Raw genomic sequence first — 25261 nt, 5'->3', positions numbered from 1 at the left:
AAGTGACTCACCACTCCTCTGATGCTGCTCTTGTGTACTGCTGTATCAGAGGTTTACTGGTTATTGTGAGAAGCAGAGCATTTGGCGCTCCAGCGTTAACAAGAGGGAATGAGCAGGGGAGGATGTGGCAGGGAATTGGGGAGGGAGCGGTTGTGATGAATAAGCATCTCTGGGATGAGTTTCATTTTAGAGTTCCACCTCTGCAGAAAAGCTGAACTATTGATGCCGTCTAATATCCTCCACTGGGTGCAGAGTTAGCAGCAGTCCCGGAGGTGGTTATTAGTACAAATTTACATACTGGATCACGTTTCTCTGTCTTCACATACAGCATTCCTGCGTGTTCTAATGAGAAGATAAATCAGTTCTGTAGTGCAATATATACAGTACAAAGCAGAACAACCAGTGTGTGGGATGTACGTATACTGTACCTTTGTGTTGAAACATGAAAGCTGTATCACAGATACAGTGATTGGGTTTCTCTCTTGTACAAATCAAAGAAATAATGACACACATATACAAACATAAACTAAGATCTCTTTTATTTCTTTTTGTTCATTTGTATATATATAGATCTATTTTCCCATTTTCTACATACAAGTCCTTTAAAAGTATGTCATGCTGGGTGCAGCTTCAGTGTGGGAGATCATGCAGGTGGCCAATTTGGTGAACATTACAAAGGACCGAGAGAAAGAGAGAGAGGGGAGGAGAAAGAGAGAGAGCGAGGAGGAGGAGGAGAAAGGGAGAGAGGAGAAAGAGAGAGGAGAAAGAGAGAGAGAGGGGAGGAGAAAGAGAGGAGGAGAAAGAGGGGGAAAAGAGTAAAAAGAGGGGGAAAGAGTCAAAAGGAGTCAAAAGGAACTGAGTTTGAAATACAGGGAATGGAGTGAGAGAAAGGGGTGGGAGAGAGAGAGAAAGGGATGGGAGAGAGAGAGGGGGAAAGACAGAGAGAGGTAGAGAGAGAGAGAGTGTTGACCCAGCGGTGAAACTAGATCATGACCACGTCCCACAGGACAGTTACTAAATTACAACATGGTCAGAAGGACTGGCGGGACCAGGACAAGATCACTAAGACAGAAGTCTGGACTCTTGGCTGGAAAGTAGCTCGGCACCAGAAGAAGAAATAATAATAAAATAACTCTTTGTTTTACAAGTCCCACGCCACATAGCACGTGGTCGGTAGTCATGACATCATCCATTGACATCTTGTGCAGTCAAAGAAAATGATCGAAGCAAGCGAGCGTTGGAAATGTAGCTCACTGACGATCATCTGTTTTTATGGAATGAGCAAAAGGTAATGGGTGGAGAGCATTAAAAACAGAACTAAAACAAAACCACAAAAATACAACAAGAGGCTGCTCTAAAAATGGCTTCACAATGGGGGATAGAACATTTCTAAAGGAAGGACCGCAGTACTCTTGGACGTTTGCTGAGCTGCATGTCTGGACCGGTCTTGTGGGGTGACCTCGTCCCCCATCATCCTTCATCATCTCAGGACGGAGTGGAGCTAGACAGGAGGAAGGCCAGGTCGAGCCACCCTGTTTCTGCCCTCCAGGAAAAAACCTTCAGGCCCGTGGAGCCACGTGGCAGCCCAGCACGCTCATCCATCACTGGGCCCGCAGCGTGTCGCCGGACAGGGCCAAGCCCCCGTGGGGGTCAGACTCACAAGGGCATGGCCTCTGCAGCCACTACCAGTGGGATGTCGCAGTTAAACAGTATGCTGCGCAACTTCATGGAGAGCACTTCCTTTCTTTAAGAATGCAGGTGTTTAGAAAAAACAAATCTAAACAAAATGTGGGTAAATGAAGAGGTTCAAATGACAGCAGTTTTCTTCACCCAAGAGGCGATTAAAACAAACTGAATGAGAGTTGAAAATGTACAGGGTCATGATGATATCACACGGAGCCTTGTTTTATACTGTACCACTGATTACAATGTATGCAGAATATTCATCAAGACAATTTCAGCTAGGCTCACAATATTTACAAGTGTAAATTGACAGGTTCAGAAATATTGAAGCAACAGAAAAACAGATTCCACCTTCAAGCTGGAATTGAATGGAGTTCATTTGTACAAATTAAAAGCCTACATGTGAACGCACATACAAAAAAAATGTCAATGACAACATACTGTAATACAAACCTATCAATCATTACATCGGTTACCCATGGTCTTAAAAAATAACACTCTCATTTTCTTTAGCACACAAAGACAAAGCACTCTCCCTGCATGGAAAAATAATGACATCATCTTTGGTGAAGATTCCACAGCAATCTCCAAAGTCATGTTGCCATGACATCTCTACAGAGAGTCTATTGGGCTCAGCAGCAGGTGCACCCAGATGGACTCACGCACACACAAGAAACACACATGCACGCACGCACACACACACCCACGTGCACATACACATAATCAAGACAGGGCATGGCTCAGACCATTCTTGCTGCAACATACTGCTGGGGTCTACTGCAGTTTTGTACCAAAATATCAAGTCATATCCATCTCACTTTTTCTCAGTAAGATAAAAAAAGTATGCTAAACGAAACGTTGATGGTAAAAAATCATCACCCAGTGCCAACAGTGATCATCTAGATGTTAAGAGATTAGCACACTCTGAGTATGATGGATGGATGGATGGAGATGGATTCACAAGTGTCTGTGCACCTGCTCCTCCCAGCGACGCTCAGATACACACAACAGAGGACGTGGAGATGAGCCTGCCTGTGCAGAAGAATGCTGGCATTAAAATCCTTTAAAAGGAAAAATCTTCAAAAGCAAGCCATAGGTTTTTTTTTTGTTAAAATTAAATAACTCCCTCCCTCCCCTTTCCCGAATCCCACCCTAATCTTAAAACTTCTCCCATGCAAAGAGATGGCTTTAGTCAACAAGAAACATGCATCACTTACAAACTCACACATTCATCTGAGAAGAGACTGCCTTCTCCACACACCAGAATGCCCTGTTCTCAAGCTTGCCACGTGTTAAATGACAAACAAATGTCTACAACGTAGGAAAATACACACAATATGTTAGCAGGGGTGGCTATTTAAGGGAGACCTCTTATTAAAACAAAAAGAAAACAAACTTTGTCGTGCATCTTAAAAGTAAGTTCATAGCTTTGTGTCAACAAAACTAGACACTTGCTGTGTTTTTAATCTAGACATTTTTGTCCATTTACATGATGCTTTAAGTAAACCTCCCGGGTAAGAGAGTGAGCAATGCCTTACAAAGGAAAAAGCTGCTCCAGAATACAAGAAACATGCATCTGACATTTTTGGAGCTGAAAGCACGGTGTATCATTTTTCCTATTTTCCTTTCTTTTTTAAAACGAGAGCAATTCACTTCAGTTGCATCTGTTTTGACACAGTGGCGATTACACCACATTTCAATACTTTTAGTCACCTCTTTAGTATATCAACCATTAAAAGTCAAATAATGATGAGAAATGTGGTCACTGTGATTATTTTTTTTTTCAACGGTTTTAGACCGACTGGTTTTAAAGGGAAGAATTGATTTCTGAGTTTCCCTATAACCTCTCCCACTTAACATTAAATGAATGCAAATGAACAAATCACACAGACGACAGTAGAAGTGTTCACCAGATCTCAAAGCTATGCTACATCAGATCACCTGTAAGGACACCATTAAAGAAGGGAGAGAGGATAGCACAGATGGGGATCTCTTTTGTTCTGTAAAAAAAGAAAGCATGCCATAAGAAATTCTTTGAAATCTATAAGCATAGAAAATTACCCAGGTGACAGCAGGATGAGGAGTCGACAGAATGAGGTTGTTTTTTTCCTGTTTGTCTTCATTGTGAACCTGATGTGACTTGAGAAGGCTGGAACATGGACTCAACACCAATAACCACAGCCTCAGCTGCCCACAGCCATGGGTTCGAGCAGACCCAGTTCTTGTGATGGGCGCATGGTTGGCACCAGTGTGTTTCTTGGTAGTTTCTGAAGTATTGGATACTCGTCCTGTTGTTTTTTTTTCTGTCTTTTTGCCGTTTGTTTCACAATATGAACATCTCAAAGTATAAAACAACAGAACAAAACAATAAAACACAGACACATTGTTGCCCAAGGCAGGGCCATAAATTCCAGTTGTACATGAGTGAAACTCCCTGTTGAAAGTCATTCATTTAAAACCTAAATCTGTTTTTTTAAATAAAAATCGACCGACATCATAGATTTAAAAATAAAAAAGGGTGGGTAGGGGGTTAGATGATGACATCACGGGTGTGAAAAGTGAGAAGTGATGCGGACGGTTGGTCGTGGTCGGGTGGGACACGTACACACAAGTAGTCACACGCACTCGCGCACACAAACGTAGACACAGATCAAGCAAAAGTCTGGACAGCTGGTTGCGTTCAGGTCTCTTCCCCGCTCCCCTGATGAAGCCCGTGCTCCATTTCAGGAGTTGAGGGAGAACTGGTCCTGTTCTATGGGCTTTTTCACCCAGGCCCCCAGACCCGCTTTGTGGAAGGCTTTGATGAGCGCCTGCTTGGCTGCGTGGTACTCCTCCGCCGCCTGTTTAGCTTCGTGGTACGAGCTGGGCTTGGACACTTTGATCCGTAGCGTCGCCAGTAGCTGGAGGAGGGAACAGGGATTTAGGGAGACATCACAACAATGCCCATTTATATTACATCTCAGTAATGTTATGTGTATAGATCCCCATTTATATTACATTTCATTAATCTTGTCTATTGATGCCCATTTATATTACATTTCATTAAATCTTGTCTATGGATGCCCATTTATATTACATTTCATTAATGTTATGTGTATGGATGCCCATTTATATTACATTTCATTAATATTGTCTATTGATTCCCATTTATATTACATTTCATTAATGTTATGTCTATAGATGCCCATTTATATTACATTTCATTAATCTTGTCTATGGATGCCCATTTATATTACATTTTATTAAATGTTATGTCTATGGATTGCTCGAGAGTATACCGACCGATTTTCTCGGTCTATAAAAAACATTTTTCTACAAGACATTTTCCCTCCTCTAGTCTTGGGGTTGAAATGTATTACTGCTATTACCTTATTGTAGAGCCTCATCCAGCGACTGTAGAGGGCATGTTTGCAAAGGCGAGAGGGTCGGCCCATGTCATCCTTGCCCGTGGTGGCGTTGATCACCTCTAAGGCCTGGTCCCCCACTGTCCAGTTTACGCTGAAGTTGGGTGCCTTACCTGGTTGCCGAGCCTCAGCATTACTGATGCCTAATCAAGGGGAGAACACAAACTCAGCGACGGCTTATGAAACACACAAACTCAGAGGCTGATCCACTCTACCAGCACCAACTTCGGATTCCCAAGTCTTCTCTCACAACATTTATCAAATCAACCAAACATTTTGGGACATTCTGGGATAAATGAAAGAACAAGTAAATAAATATGCAACAACCATTTGGAAAATTGCTTGAGTGCCTAATTGTGACAGTGATAAGTTGAAATCGCACATTACACCGGAAAAGGGGCAGAGCAGTGTAGATGGCCTCAAGTTAAGGGAAAAGAAAATTGGCTCCGTAAATCATGCTTAGATAACTCTTCAAGTAGTGAGGAGGGCTTTAAAAGTTTGGTGTCTGGAGTGGCCCATTGCCGCAGCACGCGGGAGCACATTAGGACTGAGAGCCATTAGCTTTGGGGATTATGATTTAGGAGGCAGGGTGGTAAGTGGCCATGTAAGCCCCACTAAAAACCTCTAAAGCGGAAAAGGTTAATTGCACTCCACATTATCCCTTTACCTAAAGCTGAGAAAGAGCAGGGATCATGGGTGGAACAGGGGGGAAAGCTAAGAATTTATATTATGTAAAATAACAACAAAAGTCTTGTGGAAACAAGACCACTAGCACTGGGATGACTTTATTTAGTGTACATTAAAGCAACTGAACGACTGCACTTGTGACAAAACTACAATACATAACAACTAATCAACACTAAATCAAGAGAGCATAATATGGGGTAAAGGAAAATCATATTAAAATGTTAACCAAGTTAGAAACTTTCCCTATTCCATGAGGAAAGTGATGCAATGGAGTGAAAGGGTAGAATACAGGGTAAACAGAGTCTGATTAGGACTTATAACAGATGTCCCTCCAACAAAGAGATTCAGCTCAATTATTCTCACAGATGTTCAGAAGATACATCACATCAAACAAAATATTAAAGATGTCAAGGAGGAAGGGGGAGGAGAGAATCACTCTAACTTGTCCCATTCTGAATGGTGCACAAGGCTGTCCTTATTGCTCACTGAAGAGAAAAGGAGGAAAGACAAGTGTTTCTCTTGCAACTGTACCCACCAAAGACAATGTAGATACTCTGAGAGAAGGCAGTTCCTACAGCTCTCACATAACTAAAAAAACACTCATTTATTTCTAGAGAATTCTGTGGTGTCTGTGACACAGTGTGTATATGTGTGTGTGTGTGTGTGTGTGTGTGTGTGTGTGTGTGTGTGTGTGTGTGTGTGTGTGTGTGTGTGTGTGTGTGTGTGTGTGTGTGTGTGTGTGTGTGTGTGTGTGTGTGTGTTGGGGGTGCTCACCGCTCAGGAGAGGCCGGTTCAGGGTGAACTGCTGTGGCAGGTCCTCGATGTCTGCGATGCGCTGGTACATGGCGCGGGACAGGTGGTCGGCGTGGTACAGGCTGCCCAGGATGATGCTGGAGAAGTAGATGGGCTCGGTGAAGTAGCTCATCAGAGAGCCCTGGATCCCCACCACGTTCCACCTGCAGGGAGACCAGTCAGCCATGAGACACACATCTGGCCCTCACAACTCAAGAGCTCGCCACACACACACACACACACACTTCTGACACATCCGCGTGGAGCCTTGTTTCCTTTACCGGCTGATTTTAACAAGTACATACCCAGGCTTTATTGCATTTCTTATTTGTGTTTTTTTTTTCCAAGTCAATCATTCAAGATATATTTTTGATATATTTTTCCCCTGTTTTTCTTTATGAGGTAAGTGCATTTGAAGTTCGGTGAAACACAGACAATCTAGCTGGGTGAGGTGAGCTGAGACTGTGTGAAATTGGGACATGGATTCTCATCAGTAGAACGCACATGAACCAATAAAGCAGCCCTAATGGCCACGGGGCTTGATCCTACATGTTCCAGCGCAGGGAAAAAAAGAAATGACGGAAAAATAGGACTTGTTTCATTAGCTGAGATTTCACCTCCCCTCCCCTCCCCCCCCCCCCCAACCTCCTGTTCAATTTGGGTCTTTACAAATCCCAGACGTGCCCCAGCAGGGCTTGGACTTTCTGGGTCGCACAATCAAAGGTCTAATCAAGCCCCTGTATGCGTGAGAGGCGAGCGTTGCCACCTCTCCCCAGCCCCGTCATCTCACCCCAGCCGACACCTGCTGGAGTGCACAAGGACCGAGAGGCTCAAGTGATTGGTGCCGTTCTCCAGGGTCCAGCCAATCATCCACTCTTAACAGCTTGCTGCCTCACAACCGGATATTGCTAATGAGTGGGATTTTTCATTAGGACTGCGAAAGTGGAGGCCCCTCTTTATGAGTCCTATTTGCAGGCCCTTGCTATTAGCCTAGTGCATAATCAAAGGAGTCACGGAGAGAGAGAGAGAGAGAGAGAGCAAGAGGGGGGAAACAGTGAATAACAAAGCTGACTAGATCAAGCTCTGATGGCCACTTTTTCACTTTTTAAAAAGGCTGGCGGTGAGGTTAATAATTCAGTGAGAAACTTGGGAGCAGTGGGAGGACTGGATGGTTGTTATTCTGAGCTAGAGAACTCATTTAAAAGTAGAGGCAGGGAAGCTCTCTAGCAGGGCTGCACCCTCCCTGTTTGCCCCCTCTCTCAAGAGCCGTCTTCATGGAGACGACGTTTCGGGAAGGTCCCCACACTTTCCCCACTCTCTTACCCGACGGACGAGGGGGCAGGAGCAGACAGGATGTCCGAGTGAATGTGCGTGTGGGTGCCTCAGTAGCCTGGGTGAGTGGCAGCTCCTCTGTGCCCTCTGTCAGCACCTGAGTGATGCCCTCTCCTTGAGCCGCAGCTATAAAAGCGTGGAGTGTCATGGATGCTGTGGGGCTGCGGCTGAGTTCGGACCAGAGCCGGACTGGAGTCGCCGAGCCGTCTGAGCAGAAAATCTATTAGAGTCCTCCTGGCAGCTCAACCAGATGTGGAAATGATTGGGTGTCTCATTGCAACGGCGGAGCATATTATCTCGCATTGAATTGAAATGGTGCATGAAAATAGAAGATTATCTATGAAACAATAAAATCTTCTAAGTGCTGCACATTTAGAATGAAATGCAGCCGTACTGCTGAGGGAAACCAGGCATCAATAAACAAGGTTAATATACAGTGAGCGACAGAGAAGCATGGGTTCATCTCTGGCACACCCTGCCCTGATTAATATGGCGAGTCGCCCATGAAACACCAGAAAAAGATGCTTTTTCCCGCCTGTCTTTGGTTTAATCACCATTCGCCTCTTGTCAGCCAGGCAGGGAGGGTGGTGGTGAGTGACGGGTGGAGACGAAGGGGGTGGGGTGGGGGCGGCCGAGGGGGTAAATAGATAAACAGCAGGCTGGTGTCAGCCGGCGACATTCTCTCATTAGCACTGACAGAGCCCCCCTCTAACCCCCTCCACATCCACCCTCCACCCCAGCCCTCACACACACCCCCGCCTCTCCACCCCAGCTGGCTGACACCTCCTTATCTCTGGCTCGGGAGCGTCGCCGTGCTGGGCTGGATGCTGCGGCGGCTCAGAGTAATGGAACACGTTGGTTAGTGCTGCTGCTGCTGTTGCCGCGTCGCCGCCTGCCCGCCTGCCCGCCTGCCTGCCTTCGAGTCGGGCTGAGCTGAGCTGAGCTGGGGCGGGCTATCAGTGACAGGTCGTCCCTGGGTGTTGTGCTAAGCCCTGGGTGAATGTAGCCTGCTGAGAGCACACAGCACTGGGGCTGACATCTCTAGCAGAATAAAAGCTCTCGTTGGTGAACTCAGAGTTCTGCTAGTTTTTCCAACACGCATCCTGGAAAACATCCTTCACTTGGAGCACAATATTTATCTATCTGGTAGCCGGATGCAGTATCCAAAGACTTGGAAATCATTATCAAATGATCAATTATCAAACCATGATGTTCTTGTCTTGGTTCAGACAAGGCTAGAGGTGTCTGGGGGAAAATCGTGCGCTTGAGGTTAGGTGTTTGAGGACTGGCTCTCACCTGGCAATCTTGTCGCTGCAGGACATGGTGAGCAGCCTCTCGCCCTGAAGGACGCCGTCCCACGTCTGGATGGTGTTGCTGGAGCGCACAGGAATGGTGCCCTCTCCCGACTCGATCTTGGTCCGCAGCTGCCCACGGGCCTTGCGGTTGGGGTGCCGGTCCCCTTGGTCTGTGTAAGGAGGAGAAGGAACAGTGAACAGTGAGAGAAGAGAAGGCTGCCTTTGGGATGTGTGGAGCTTTCAGAGGCTGGAAATATGAGCCTCGCAGTATTTTCACAATTCCTTGGGATTCACAGCCCAGTGAGCTCCATCAATCTAAAGACGAACGGGCAGCGCACACTCGTGGGACGGTTGCGGCTCTGTGATGGACTATCACAGCAGAAGCGTGGCCCTGTATGATGGAATTCAGCTGCACGACAAATGACTCAAATATGACACTCGACCAGGGGGTAATCAACAACAGGGAAACGAGGCCGAGCTTTCCAGCTAATTAAAACGATGGAGATAATTTGTTTAATACAAGCAGCTGGACATCTGAATGAAAGCTTAATTAAAAGAGACTAATCATATGAATGCAAACATGACTATTTAACTGAATTCAATTTTGAGTGTTCAAGACTGAACTTTCTTTTTTTTTTTTCTCTCTTGATGCATGAATAACAGCCAGTCAGACAATCAAATGGAACCAGAACGGCTCAAATGGAGCTCTGTTTTGTACGATGCTCCAGAGGTTGCTACAACAGCTGTTGTTTTGTGCAGAGCCAACAGCGCTGGATTGTTCTAAGCAGGTGAATCATACAATAGGTTGTACAACAGACGTTACTCTACACTGTAGAGTCTACAGCATGCAAGACCAGTAAATAAGGACCACATGCTGCTAGTACATGAACAGGCTGTAGTTGGGCATAGTGTTATGTTTTCAAGTGTCTGAACACTGTGTTTATATTCTACTAATGCTAGAGTGTTGTGGATGCGCCTCGTGCTCCTACCCTCGACCCCAGCCTCATGAGGGGAGAAGATGCGGGCGTCTCCGCAGGGCGAGGTGCTGATGTAGAGGTGGAACTGCACGTTGTCCTTCAGTCTGTAGCCGTGCTTGTCACACCGCGTGAAGATGGACTTCTGCTGGTCCTCTTTACTGGCACTGAGGGAAACAAAATTCCAATAATCAAAACAAGTTGATGTCACCTTAAAGGAACACGCCAAATTTTTAAGGAATAAGTTCTTATCTAACTCTGGTGTAGATGGGAAATAAGCCCATTTTCCAAAAAGGTTGGCGTGTTCCTTTAATAACCAATTAATGATGACTTTTAATGATGACACTGTCCTACATTCGAACTTGGAAGTGGAGCTCTTTCAACACAACCGATCTGCAACAACTAGTCTGAAGCACAGGACAGGAATGCACACACAGCTTTGCTCCCCACTGGGCTCTTACCAGAGGAAGAACTCCAGCTGAGTGTAAAGGTAGCGGATGAGCGAGCGACGGGCGATGATCTCAGCGTGGCAGTCGTTAAGCGCCAGACCGCGGTCGCTCATGTACTCGCCGTTTATACACTTGGTCCCTGTGGAGACGCAGATCACCTGGGCCTCCTTCACATCAGTGCCTGGGGGAGACCGTGGAGGAGAGGAGGGTGGAAGAGGTTTAGCAAAGCTTACATATCGCTCACCCATTAATCACAACACTCACAACTTTAACAGGTAATCCGGTTACTGAAAAAAAGCAACAAAAAAAAAAACATTGTGCTTCACTGATTTCTTTTGTTAGCCATTTCCCCGCTGCTTGCTTAGGATGCTGTTTTGCAGCCAGACTGCAGACCACTGAACCTAGCCATTAGATGAGGAAGCAAAGCGTACCTGTTGTCATGACGACCCCTGCCAGAACTTTCCGCCGTGCGTGGGGGGATGTGAAGTTGTCTGTCAGCTCGCTGAACTTGTCCACCACCAGACGGGAGACTGCATCGGCTAGAACCTGAGACACCGCACGGTCATGAAAAACACGCTGAGCAAAACCAAGCTACATTAAGCCTTCTCTTTCACAGGCAATGCTAAAGCTGACAGAGGACACATGCTGAAAAACACTGGCAACAAAGACAAGGCACAACTGTCTAGAAAGTTCATTGGAAAGTTGGCATTTCAGGGAAATAATGGTATATATTACCCATTTCTACATTTTTTATATAAATTAAATAATTGTAATGAGCACTGGGGAAAAAAACAATGCCTAGATAAGACATAAATGGTAAAATAAATGTAATTTCTGGAGACAGCCCAAAAAAGCATTAAAAACCAGTGAAAAGCTTTTTTCTCTTGACAGTGCCCTTAACTTTCACTCTCTTTTTCATCCATTGCTAATATGGCAGAAAATGATTATACCCACTGAAAGCTCAATGGCTGAGTGGGCGCAAATTAAAGAGATTAGTCCAGTTTGAGTTCCAGAGCACTTGGGAATCATTTGCATGTGGACTGATCGTCTGACTCAGGAATGCAGCATTGGTGACAGGGGGCGTCACAAAAATGTTGGTGCGAGTCCATAAGAGGCGATAGAAAAAAAAAAAGGAAAGCTTGCAAGCAACCAGGGGGCATTTTGCTAAGCGCTCCATCACTACACATTTCCATGCTTTTCTAATTAGCGGGGACGCGATGGAGGGCACCTCTGAGCACAGTTGAAGGTAAATTAAATAAATATTAACAGACAGAGAATTAATTGGTCAATTAGGGGGTGCCACTTCTACCGTGGGAGAAGCTGAGAGAGAGAGAGACGGGCAAATCCGTGACAGGTGGAGAAAAAATGGGCTACGGAAGGTGGCGGCGGTGGTGGTGCTAGGGGGGCAGCATGGAGAAAAGCCATCCTCCCAGAGAGAGATAAAGAAGGACATGGGCAGCAATGCTCTTGTGCTTTTTGACGGACCACTGTGCGGTCAATCTGCCATGGGCTGCTTAGCCTTGACCTCTGCCTGTATCTGGACCCCTAGGCGTATAAGGCGATGACACCTTATATACAGCAACCTCCATTCCCCTCACGCCCCTGCTGTCCAGCCCTCAAACAACCCCCCTCCTGCCTTCCAGTGAAATACATTTGTTCCTGTTATCTGACCGTGGATTAAGCTTTATTGGCAGTATGTTCTGCAAACAGGAATCTGATCATGACGCGTGTCAGATTAAACAGTGTGCTATTTTAACTGGACCTGTCAGGCGGACAGAGAACGAGAGGGAGAGAGAGAGAGAGAGAGAGAGAGAGAGAGAAAGAGGGATGGAGAGGGAGAGGGAGAGAGAGAGAAAAGAGGGATGGAGAGGGAGAGAGAGAGAGAGAGAGAGAGAGAGAGAGAGAGAGAGAGAGAGAGAGAGAGAGAGAGAGAGAGAGAGAGAGAGAGAAAGAGCAACCATCTAGACAAAACAGCCCACTGGCATGACCCTGCTGCACACTGGACAGGTGTGGTGGAGTAAATGGTCTTGTTTTAACATGGGAGTGGCAGAGATGTTCATTTAGATTGCCGTATTCTCATAGTGCTGGTTTATAAGGGCCGACGGGATTAGAGGACAGGATTAGGAGATGTGCTCACAGAAAAAAAAAGGAACGCATTTCACTGATCTGCCAAATCATTCATCCATTTCAAAGCCTGGCCAAACTTTATATCAATCCATCTTCATTTGCAATCTCTGCTTCAGAGAGCCAAGAAGACAGAGGAAGATGAGGCAGCCTGACAGGAAGCCCACCCAGCCTTTGATAAGAAGACGAGGAGTTCAGGAACATCAATGGAGAAACAAAGAGGTGGTAAACTGATGGATAGGGACGTCACTAATCTGCTCAGAAGGCATCAAATGAAATGGCATCATTTAAAGGCATGGAGATCCAAGGCCTATTCATCTCCTCAATTCCATTTGAACAAATCATTTTCAAAGTCAATGCAATATCTTGTGAACTTCCAGTATGGGATATGAAAGCAGCAATTTTTTTTTTTTTTTTTTTTTTTAAAACCCATATCTCTTGGGACTGTGATTCGCTTTGCTGACTACAGTATAAATAATTGATAGACTAGAAACTTTCTTGAAACTATATATATAATGTATTTTAGAATATAAAACACAAAAGGAAAGTTTTGTGCCTTAACATCCATTATGCAACAAGTAGGCCTAGTTTCTGGAGTGTCTAAGAATTTGTATCCCATTTTGTTGGGATTGACTGGAGATTCTGTTTGGAGTTCCTTGCGAAGGGCCTTTCTTTATTGTTTTTGGGGCGAAAGGGAAGGAGGGGGTGAGGAGTGGGTTCTTACCTGTGGGAGGTGCAGCTGGAGGCCCTCTCTGGGGATGGGCTGGCGGGAAGGTGTCTGGTCCAGCTGCATGTTGAAGAGGGCAGAGAGGGCTGCCTGAGCCGCCCGGGCTTTGGCCAGCTTCTTGTTGCGGCCCGAGCCCTCGAACGTCTGCGCGTCCACCGTGACGGACATGACAAAGTTCTTTGCATGGCTCTCGCCGCTTTCCGAGACAAACTCGTACTTGAGACCCGGCCGCAGCTCGTTGAGGATCATGACGGGGTTCTTGCCGCTGGAGGGCGAGCTGAAGCTGGATGGGGGCGGCAGCGGCGCCTGCGCCAGGCTGTTGGTGCCCGCGCCGGCCGGTGGCATGGGGTACTCGCCCAGCGCACCCAGCGATCCGTTGCCATTGGAGCCCAGGTAGAAGGAGTCCTCCGGTGGTGCGGGTGTCTCAAAGCCGTTGAAGAGCATGTCCGGGAAGTCAGCCTGGTCCGAGGTGAAGTCCGTGTTGACCGTGAGCGTGCGGCCCATGGCCAGGTGCGCCTCCGAGGCGTTGGGGAACTGCACGAACGAGCGCAGCGCCTTCTCGGCCGCGTTCAGCTTGGCCTTCTTCTTGGTGGGGCCCGAGCCCTCGAACTGCTGGCCGTTGACCTCCACGGTCATCACGAAGACGGGTGCGTGCACGGGGCCCGTCTGCGACAGCAGCTTGTACTGCAGGCCCGGCTTGATCTCGTTCAGCTGCATCAGCGCATTCTTGGGCAGCACTGGCCCTGGCGTTTTCTTGCGCTTCTTGGGCCTGAACTTGGAGTGCGCGTGGCCATTATTGCCCTCCTCCAGGGGCCGCTTGCGGCTGCCCCCGCCTGCGCCGCCGTTGGGGAGCTGCTCGGCCACGGCGGCCCCCTCCTTGGAGGAGACGTTGTCCAGGTTGCGGTTTTCCTTAACGTCGGTGCTGCACGAACCTGCGGTGCCCAGAAAGAGTAACTTACAACGCCTTCGTTGCAGGATCTTGTAAATGTAAAATTTATAGATTCCTTTATTGCTCTTTGTAACAGAACAAGTGATGTGTGTCCCTCCTCTCCCTTTTTGTTATTGTGTTTTGCTTTTGGTCTATTTCTGGAACAGACGGGTGACAGTTTTGCTTGGGGGGCCTAACTCTGACTACTGAGTTCAAACATCAGCTAATAAAGGCAAATACTTTTGGAACTGCTCTATACCCTTTTTTGTTGAACAGAAAGAATAATTAAAACAATTAGACAAGATTATGAACTATGAAATTCTAAATTATCATAATGATTGGGCTTTAATTAGCAGTATACTTTGGGCATTTGCTACGCAACTAATGGCTCATTTAGAGATATTAATCATTTTTATTACACAATCAGAGAAAAAGTGCATGGCATGGTAGTAAATTTAAATGGTGAGTTCTTCAACACCCAAACTAATGAGAACGAAACCATATGGGAAATTTCTTCTAAAAGAACATGGAATGATGTATGCTTGCAGTGTGCCATGCATTTCTACTCTCTACTGTCTTATGTTCTGAAATAGGCTACTTTCTAAAGGAATAAGTAATAACATTGTGCATGCTCCATAAAGGAAGGCATCAGGGACTCTTAACAGGGAAAGAATCCTAAACTCCATGATGAAGCTAAAGTGAGACCTGCTGCCTAATGGGATGGATTAGCTGCAGTGTTTAGTGCTGACTGAGGTATTTAGACTTCACACAATGGAGGTGAGAGGCTGGGGGTTAATCTGCATACACTCCTCAGGTCTCACCTACACTTTCGGTTTCACACACACACACACACACACACACACACTCTCTCTCTATATATCTCAAAGTCCTATCCCTTTGCATTTTGTTTTTATGAGTTTCCCCCTAACACCTGGTAAAAAAGTGTCTTTTTCATGTATAATAAAACATTCCTATCAACAGATTTATATAGGGACAGGGTGTAGGCTTCTATTTAAAAGAAAGAACTCTGTGAATTATTCAGCGGAACACACATCATCATGCTCTGTTGACAAAGTTGATGGAACTTTGGCTAAATTTTCATTTATAACATCCTCCAGCAAAAGCTAGATAGGTTACTCCTTTCGGTGCTCAAGTAAAGAGAGAACCGCCCGTGAGAGAGGAGGAGGGAGGAGGGGGAGGGGAGGGGAGGAGGAGGGTATTTGTGGAGGCAAGAGAGCTGGACAGAGTGTGAAGAAGGGCTGAAAGGAAAAACACATCAGGAGAATGAGGAGGGAGACAGACAGAGAAGAAGAGAGAGATATATGATGGGAAAAGGCAAAGAGAGATGGAGAGAATACAGAGCAGAGAATACAAAGACAGGGAATACAACAAGCCCAAATAAATCATTTCCCACTCTCTTTTCACACACACACACACACACACACACACACAGAGACATAAACACAAACACGGATAGAACCTGGCCTCAGATCAGAGCAGAGCTTCTCCAACATCTTTCTCATCTCATCAAAGCCCATCTATATCTCTCTGACATTTACAGCGTTGGAGAGAAAAAAGAAAATCTCCTTGAGACTAAAAACACATGTTGATGTGGCAAACTAGAGCTGAGCAAATGCCCCAGTTCTGTTGCATAAGATAGTTTCAGATCTGAGCTCCTCAGCTGCTCTATGGGGGCATTCTGTCAACTTCAAAACACAGCTGAACCCTGAACTTCCCAAAGTAGCTGATAATCACCGTCTAACTCCATTTTCCGTGCATATTAAAATGGAGGGCACATCCCAGAAGCGAGAAAGTGGAGAGGAGATCTTAAGAAATGAGAATGAGGAAACTTCCCACAAGTTCTGTAGAAGCAAAGGGGCTTTATGAAGCCTCTTCCGGAGAGTTCCCTGTCTGTCAGAAGCGATGTGTGGCACAGGAGTTTGTTTAGGAGAAACAAGATGAAAGAATGAGAGCAAGAAAGCAGCCGAGGGAAAGAGAATTAATTATTATGTGAGCTTATTCAGCTAACTTATGTGTTTGTGTCTGTGTACGCTTACTTTAATCTATAATCTAAAACTGACCATAAATGCCCTTGAATACCAAGAAGCATACACTCCACTGTGTCATTCATTTGATGCATCTTCATGGCATGAGAGCTATCTGATGTGTGGGTATGATATAAAATACATAATATGTTTTGGTGGGCATTCAGACAATCAAATACACACAGGGGCAAACTGCCACAGCAGCTGGAGGAGGCACAGTGAGTGGGGTATGTGTCTGCAGGATTGGGAGGACGTCCTCCCGCTCCTGCAATCACACCAACACATTCCACAACCAGGGAGGCATGCTAGTGCATATCCCCAACATGAAAGTGTATGTCTTGGTTTGTGTGTATGACAGCCACAAACATTCACATGTGCCTGACGTGACATTTCTGTGCTTTGTTCAAACACAACAGGCATACGCACAAGCCAACAAGGTGTGTGTGTGTGTGTGTGTGTGTGTGTGTGTGTGTGTGTGTGTGTGTGTGTGTATATATATATATATAACAGCCATAAATATTCACAAAAACACATGCCTCATGTCTGACATGACATTACTGCGCTTTGTTCTAATGCTGCTGGCATATCCATCCAACCATATATCGACCATGTGAGGAGATGGCTGTTACTTGCTACTACAGCATGTTACAGGGCCCACCCACAACCTTGGCAACACCCTCAATCTAGTCATTTCTAGAGGGATAGAAGTCACAGACTTATCAGTAAATGATATAAATATGTCTGATCATTATTGTGTATCTTTTAATATAGTACTACTACATACTTAAAAAATTCATCCCGAAATTGCAATCAAATCGCGACTCTTGGACATTAGAGCAGAACAGCAGTTCATTGCTCTTATAGACTCCATAAATTTAGATATTTTACATCATCCAATTGATCAAATGGTAGAGGCTCTCAATCATGAACTAGGTGTTCTGCTTGACAGAGTGGCACCCTTAAAGACTAAAAAAAGGCCCTATAGCAAACTGACACCTTGGATGAACGAAAATATCCATGATCTAAAAAGATCTTGTAGAAAAGCTGAGAGAACATGGAGAAAAGTTACAGGTTCACCGTGCCATTCTAAAAGAAAAAAATAGCAAATTATATTAGAGCTATTCGGAATGAGATAAGGAACCACTTCTCTAAGGTAATTGCTGAAAACAGTGGAAACACTAGGGTGTTGTTCTCCACCATTGATAAGCTAAAGGGCTGTCACTTTACGTTCGAAAATCGATTGCACAATCGATTGGACCAAACAACACAAGTTTCGAAAACTAAAATAGGGAATCGATTTTAACCAAATATGTACACTATTAATTTTAAACGAATTAAACAAAATTCACAAACAAGAATATAAGAATATAAAAGAATTCCGAAGTGCAGTAAGCATTGCGAAAGCTAAAAAGAAAATTCCCACCAATTTTACGCACCGGAAACAGCTGTTTTAATCAGCTGCTGTGCTGCTTGTGTTTTGCCAAAAATGGAGGACAACGCGATCAACCTGTGCGACATGAGAGAGACTAGTGATAGGCCCTAATAACTTGAGGAGTTCGATGTGGAAGTACTTCGGATTTTTGGTGTATCAAACTATGGAGAAGAACAAAGCGGTAGGCTACGCAAACTGTGCAATCGAGTTCTACGTAGGCGAAATTTGTTTGACATTTCTAATCGTAAACACAGACACGTTGAAGCCAGCAGTAATGTTTGTCACTGATGTAATGGCAGTATACTCGGCTTATTGTTTTTCCAGAATGTAGCACTCCTGTTTGTCGTTTTGCACAAAACTTTGCTGGCTTGGGTCTACAAGCGCCCTCTTTACGTTACTTTTTTGTGGATTGGCCTATATTTGGCGTTGAAAATGGAAACGTCTTTAGACATGAAAAATCGATTTTACAATCGATTCAATGAACACTTATGTCTCAAAAATCGAACAGGATTGTTTCACAAAAGTGACAGCCCTAATAAGCTATTGCATCAAACAACTCTTGATACACTCAGTCAGGCATCCTCTCTAAGATGCGAAGAATTTGCAGACTTCTTCAAAAACAAAGTAATTTCTATAAGGGAGGCTATTGGTAACATAGGTAACATGTTTGATAGTGCACCCAAAATTAAGGTTTTTTAGCACTATTACTCAATCTGAGCTTAGTAAAATTATAACTCAAACCAGCTCCTCAACATGTGCTTTGGATCCAATCCCTACTAGATTCCTCAAAAATGTATATGATGGCTTAGCTCCCTTTATTCTCAAGATAATAAATACCTCATTAGAAACAGGTATATTTCCAACTGCTTTTAAAACCGCTGTTGTGAAACCTTTACTTAAAAAGTCGAATCTTGACCATACTAATCTAAGCAACTACAGGCCTATATCAAACCTACCGTTCCTGAGCAAAGTACTTGAAAAAGTCGTTTTTAATCAGTTAAATACCTTCCTCAACGAAAACAGTATCCTTGAAAAATTCCAATGTGGTTTTAGATCAAATCACAGCACAGAAAACGCTCTAGTGAAAAAATAGTAAATGATCTTAGACTGGCTACTGACTCAAACCTTATTCTTCTAGATTTGAGTGCGGCATTTGACACTATTGATCATAACATCCTAATTCACCGCCTTGCCAAGTGGGTGGGTCTCTCTGGTAATGTTCTAAACTGGTTTCAAACCTACATTACTGGCAGAGATTTTTATATCAGTCTAGGAGATCATGTGTCTGTAAAACATGACTTGCCTTTTTGTGGGCCCAGGAGCTGTCTTGGTCCCCGCTCTTTCCCTATACAGTATATGCTTCCGTTGGAAACATCATAAGTCAGCATAATGTAAACTTCCACAGCTCATAGATGATACCCAATTGTATATTTCTGTGGAGCCAACTAACCTAGATGGCCTTTTGCTCCCTCACTGCATGCCTAACCTCCATTAATCAGTGGATGAGCAAAACGTTTTTGAAACTAAATGATGACAAAACAGAGGTACTTTTGGTTGGACCAAAACCAAAGCGAGACATTGTTCTTAGTAATCTGGGGAACTTGGTGCACCAGGTCAAACCAAAAGTAACAAGCCTCGGTGTCATCTTAGATGCAGAGTTAAGTTTTAAGTCCCATATCAGTAAAGTTACTCAGACCGCCTATTTCCACCTAAGAAACATTGCCAAAGCGCAGCCCTTTTTAACTCAACAAGATGCAGAAAAACTAATTCACGCCTTTATCACTAGCAGGTTAGACTACTGCAATGCACTTTTCACTGGTCTTCCCAAAAAACATCTAAAGAAATTGGCACTCATACAGAACTCTGCGGCTAGACTTTTAACTAAGACCAAGAAGAGAGAACACATCACCCTGTGTTGGCTGAAATGCACCGGCTCCCTGTTTCCTATAGAATTGATTTTAAGGTTATGTTAGTTACTTACAAAGCTCTGAATGGCATAGCACCTTCATATATCTCTGAGCTTTTAATATCTTATCAACCACAAAGGAAACTTAGATCATCCAATTCTAATCTTTTAATTGTACCCAAAGTGCTCCACAAGCAAAGTGGAGAAGCTGCTTTTATCCATTATGCCCCAAAACTATGGAACACCCTGCCTCTGTACATCAAGCAGGCGAGTTAACTCATCTTATCCTGTAGACTACTTTTTCATATTATTCTACATCTGCTGCCATTGGAGGGCGCAGCCAGCCAGAAGCAGATGGACTCCCCTATTAGAGGATAATTCGGTGTGATTTTGACCCTAAAAGTGTGTTGAAGCGAACGTGTGAGCGTATGTCTCATAGCTCACCTCGCTTGTCCCCTGCACTCAGAAATCTGAAGCTAGTTAGCCAATGCTACCAACACAGTGTTTTTATTTGTGGTGCCTCGGCATCGGCCTAGCCATGCAAATAAATCACTGTTTTACACCATTTCACGAGGGCTCAAAGTAGCTCCATACTTCATTGGTAGACTTCGAGGGCCTTGACATTTAAAACGAGACATAGAGAACTTTGAAAAAGCACTGGTAGTTTATTTACAAGGCGATTTATACAGACAATACCTTAAGGAATTTTACCGTTCGGCGGCATCTTGAATTTAGTCAATGATAAGTTCGGTGGACGAAAGTCTGAACTAACAGGTATGATAAGGGATCAGATTCCAAAATAATTCCGTGAAAATGCATGGATTCCAGTTGCTGCTACGGAAGTGATTTATTTGCATGGCTAGGCCGATGCCCGAGGCACCACAACGAAACACTGGGTTGGTAGTATTGGCTACCAACTACTAACTAACTACTAACTAGCGCCAGATTTCTGAGTGCAGGGGACAAGCCGAGGTGAGCTATGAGACATGCGTTCACACTCGGTATCATGTTTCAACACACTTTAGGTCAATATCACACCGGAATTCTCCTTTAAGTCAGGTTCTGCTCAAGGTTTCTTCCTGAAATTTGGGGTTAAGGCTGCCAGTCTTGAATGTCTGTGTATAAAGTCAAATAAATTGCGACATATGCTAATAACAAGCTAAGGCTGGCTGCTTGGAGTCCGCATCAACAGGGCCTAAGCATTTGTTAGCCTAGGCATTTGTCAGCAAAGCCTTTATATATCTATAGTAGTATAATAGTATTCCTGATATGTTGCTGATTGGATCATAAACGGCCACAGCAACAAAGGGGAATGACTGACTCTTCTCTAATAACTGTGTTACATGTTATTTTTTATATTTCTGATATGTTGCTGATTGGATCATAAACGGCCACAGCAATGAAGAAAAGTGAAAGTGATTGATATGACCGACTGACTATTATTGTGTTACATGCTCCAAATGTAAAGCACTTTGAGCTGCATTCTGTGTATGAAAGGTGCTATACAAATAAAGCTTATTATTATTATTATTATTATTATTATTATTATTATTATTATTATTATTATTATTATTATTATTATATCTGCCCATCCCTCCATCCCTATCGTTCTCCTTCATCACTGGCACCATCTGCTGCTTCCCCTCTCTCTGCTCAGAAGAGGGGCGCACATCAGCCCTCCTCACTCCCCCTGCCCCTCCACAGCACTGTCCCTCCTGGGGAGCCACTTAAATTATCCATGGCAGAGAGGGGGCAAGAGCCAGGCTCCAGGTCATTTGCAGCACACAGAATAATTTATGCTTTCAGAGTGGTAATTATCATGACAACCTGCGGGGCAGTAGTCTCTGTTTCTGATTTGTGTGTGCATTTGTTGTGTGTGACTGTGTGTGTGTGTGTGTGTGTGTGTGTGTGTGTGTGTGTGTGTGTGTTTGCTGTGCTTACAGCTAGGGTGAGGCACACAAGGACATGGGTAGGGAGGGATGGGGTGAGCCACTCATGAGGCTGAAACTGCTGTTGAAGGTTGAAGCGGTGTTCGTAATCTGCCTTTTAGCATAGTGTCAGCGTTCTGCTTGGCCAGGGCCAGGGCTCGTGGTGGATCTGATCACATTTGTCACCTGAGCAAGGGGTCCGCCACAGCGCACTGACAGGCCAGCACCACAGGGGCCACGGCCACATTTGTTCCCTTGCACTATTCGCCCCCACCTCCTCTTTCTCATCTGAGCCCAGCCCTGCTCAGAGATATGTGCAATTTGGAGGAGTGCGTGCATCACATTACTGCATCGCTGTGCACTGCACCCAACAGCCTAACCTGCTGAAGCAAAAACACTTCAGGACATCCAATAATCTGTACCGAATACAACATGGACAACAATGGACTCCTCACTATGCAACCGCTTGTTAGGATATGTTAGCGCTTGCCTCAGCGAGAGCAGCAACAGCCCGGCATGGTGGTGTATCTGTGATGAATCTAAATAGGGACCTGTCAGATTCACTTCCGAAGGTGGGGGGCTGGGGCTCGTGCGTGCGTGCGTGCGTGCGTCTCTTAACAAATGGCCCCTCGTTCCCATTGTCAGCGGGGCTGTGCTGAGGAGACTGAGTGACTTGACAATGGAGGCAGCGTTTCAGCACCGTCGCCGTCTCAGCATCCATCTTTTAATGCAGAAATGTCTATTCATGTCTATTCATCTGGGCGCTGAATATCCCATAGATGAAGTCTTTTAAAGGGCTCAGATCAAATATGGCCTGTTCCTATACGCTGCTGCCTGATCAAAATCTGATGGAAAAATATCTATTAACTTGTGATATCTAGAAGGTAGCATTCGGCCAGAAAATACTGTGCTAATCTTGAAGCTCTCCAACAGGAAACCGAATGGATATGGGTGGATATTCTAATTACTTTTTCTTCAACAATGTGCTTCAGGAAGTTAAAGTCAGTAAAAGTTGACTTTTCCCTATTCCCTTGGGCACCATAGTTGGACAGATTATATGGCTAGCACAGAAACATTCCTAAATCTGGGCCCAAGTTATTAAAAGGCCACAGGAGATGTGTGGTGAACTAGCTCATAATCGTAAAGATATTCGCTATAAAACAGCCATTAAGCCATTTCAGAATCACTAAGATTTTACGTAGTGTTTACATTTGATCACGTGGGAACTAGCGAGTTAAATTTAGAGTGAAGGATCAAGATTTAGCTCCAATTTCATTTACAGCTATACATTCACATGAGTTTACACAAAAGTATAGAGTGTCAAGCAACTGTAGGTAATGTTATGTTGGCTACTAAATATGTATGTGTGTGTTGGAGTTGGAGACACTCACTCATGTTCTCCTCCTCGTCAACATCCATGCTGAAGAGCTTCTGCTGCCCCCGGGCCTGACGAGCTCCCGCTCGACCTGCAACATACAACACACCACAGCACCATCAGGCCAGTACACACACACACACACACACACACACACACACACAGACACACACACACATCAAAGCACAAACACACCGGACAAAAATAAATCATGAAGCACCCAACAAAGATTTGACTCATCTTTATGTCTCAGACAGACAGCATTCTACCACATACACCTTGGCAAGTGTAAACCTCAATGCATATGTGTACATCCCGACACACACACACACAAACGCTCAAAGTTAAATGGGCATGCTGCCTTTGGCGGGTGACGGCCAAGTTGGGCGGTGATAAAGAGCCTGGGCAGAGGAGGCGAGCGAGTGGAAATGAGAAAGTGCTGGCGACGAGGTTAAGCCTACAGTAAGTGAATAAATATTCAGCAGAGGAAACTAATCTCCCAGAGAGAGGGCCGCGGCTGACAGGCCATAATAGCAGGAGCAGTCTATTGTGACTTTAATATCCATTCGATTAGACCTCATTTCGGCTGCCTCGCAGGGAAAATATACCGCTATCGACATCAACAGGCTTTCAGTTCCCAGACGACATGGATGCAGAAAGGCATCAAAGGGAAATGACGTATGTAATAGAAATTGGGATGGCATGGAAAATGTACATATCCAATATACAAAGGGGAGTGCTTCCTGCCTTTACTCTGCATATACATTTGTTGACTTCCCCCTTCAGAAATAGGACCTTAATATAGCTCAAGAAATGCCCGCTGGAGTTGAGTTATTTTAATGCGCTGGGTATACTGTAAACTGTAGCACGTGTGCGGTACTACAGGCAGTCGGAGGGGCCAAACTGACTTAAACAGGTCAAGACTTCAGGATACTGCAAGGAGAAACCAAAGGCAAGTCTTACAGCCCAACTACAATCTATTACACAGTTAATAACTCCCAACAGAGGGAGCAATGGCACAGTCTTAAAGTACTGTAACAGCGTGTAGGAATTCCCCATTCCATCGATTTCAATATACTGGGTACCCATTTAGCCAAGTGTAGCATAACAATGAGTTTGTAGTAGTTAATTTAAGGAAAAATAACTGCATCATGTTGCTTTAAGTATTACATGATTTGAGCTTACATATGCTTACATTGTACATATTAGTTTTATCATTGCAAAAAGGGAAGAGGGTGGCTATTGGAACAACCAGTGGAGCACTGTGGCTTCACAGCATAATCCTATGTGTACACACTCCCACCACATCAGTTACAGTACAGCCGCAAAACATGATACTACCCCACGACCACACACACACACACACACAGATGAGAGGCAACACTGCTGATGAGGCAGAATCCTCCCATGCTGGCTGAGGAGCAGGCGGTGGGTGCCACGGGAGGAGCCCTCAGGGCTGGTGGCGACACGGCGGAGCGGAGCTGAGCCGAGCGATTCCACGGCAGATAAAGCAGCTTGAGCTGATGACGGCCCTTCTGCTCGCCCGCGTGCACCATTCCTCACGGCCGACACTTTCTTACGCTGAACTAAATGGGCTAATTAATCTGGGCTAATGGTGGGTGACAGCAAATATGCTACCACAATTATTACCATATTAAAGATTAATATTCCGTGGGAAATTTAAAAAAAAGAGAGAACAGTGCAGAACTGAGAGGGGTGGGGGCAGCTGGGTGGACTAAGCTGAATTAAAAAGTTTCTCAAGGTCTAGAAGATTCTCTAAAAATCCCCCCCTTTGCTTTTGTCCGTCTCCAAGTGCCTAATGTATTCCTCTAACGTTACATCTCCATTTCCTTTCCTCTGCTGTCCTCTCTCCTATTCTCTCTGTTCCCTCGTTCTTCACCTCCATGTCTGCATGTCCACAGGACTGCCCGTGGCCGAAGCCATTCCCCGTGAGCCTGGCTCGTTCTGGGCCTGTCACTTCTGATTTGCCCTCTGCTGCTGTTACCCCCATTTTTTGTCCATAAATTCATAAGCAGCAATGAGATTGACTTCAATCTACAAGTGGTAGACAAGAGAGCGGGCCGTCGCGGTGCCAGCCCCACTGGGAGTGCAATCAATTTTTCATTTGCGCTCAAAGAGGCCCACACAGCAGGTACCCGCAGCCATGAAGGTCACTGATG

At 45.0% G+C, this 25261-nt stretch overlaps 1 protein-coding gene across 5 annotated transcripts in view; it reads right to left on the bottom strand.

The window, feature by feature from the left end:
- Positions 1–522: 522 nt before the first annotated feature.
- Positions 523–25261, bottom strand: part of adarb1b (adenosine deaminase RNA specific B1b) — a 107817-nt gene continuing 83078 nt past the window's right edge. For all 5 annotated transcript variants that reach the window (XM_048238971.1, XM_048238972.1, XM_048238970.1 and 2 more), the window contains 9 exons: positions 23098–23172; positions 13465–14399; positions 11048–11162; positions 10629–10797; positions 10183–10334; positions 9195–9363; positions 6549–6730; positions 5052–5230; positions 523–4583 (listed from right to left, as the gene is read on the bottom strand). In XM_048238971.1, coding sequence (XP_048094928.1) covers positions 4407–4583; positions 5052–5230; positions 6549–6730; positions 9195–9363; positions 10183–10334; positions 10629–10797; positions 11048–11162; positions 13465–14399; positions 23098–23125 — 2106 coding nt within the window. In that variant the 5' untranslated portion in view covers positions 23126–23172 and the 3' untranslated portion in view covers positions 523–4406. The remainder of the gene's footprint in view (positions 4584–5051; positions 5231–6548; positions 6731–9194; positions 9364–10182; positions 10335–10628; positions 10798–11047; positions 11163–13464; positions 14400–23097; positions 23173–25261) is intronic.

The sequence above is a fragment of the Alosa alosa genome, chromosome 3 (genome assembly GCF_017589495.1).
Source record: "Alosa alosa isolate M-15738 ecotype Scorff River chromosome 3, AALO_Geno_1.1, whole genome shotgun sequence".
NCBI classification, from domain to species: Eukaryota; Metazoa; Chordata; class Actinopteri; order Clupeiformes; family Clupeidae; genus Alosa; species Alosa alosa.
This window is presented reverse-complemented; position numbering and strand designations above follow the sequence as displayed.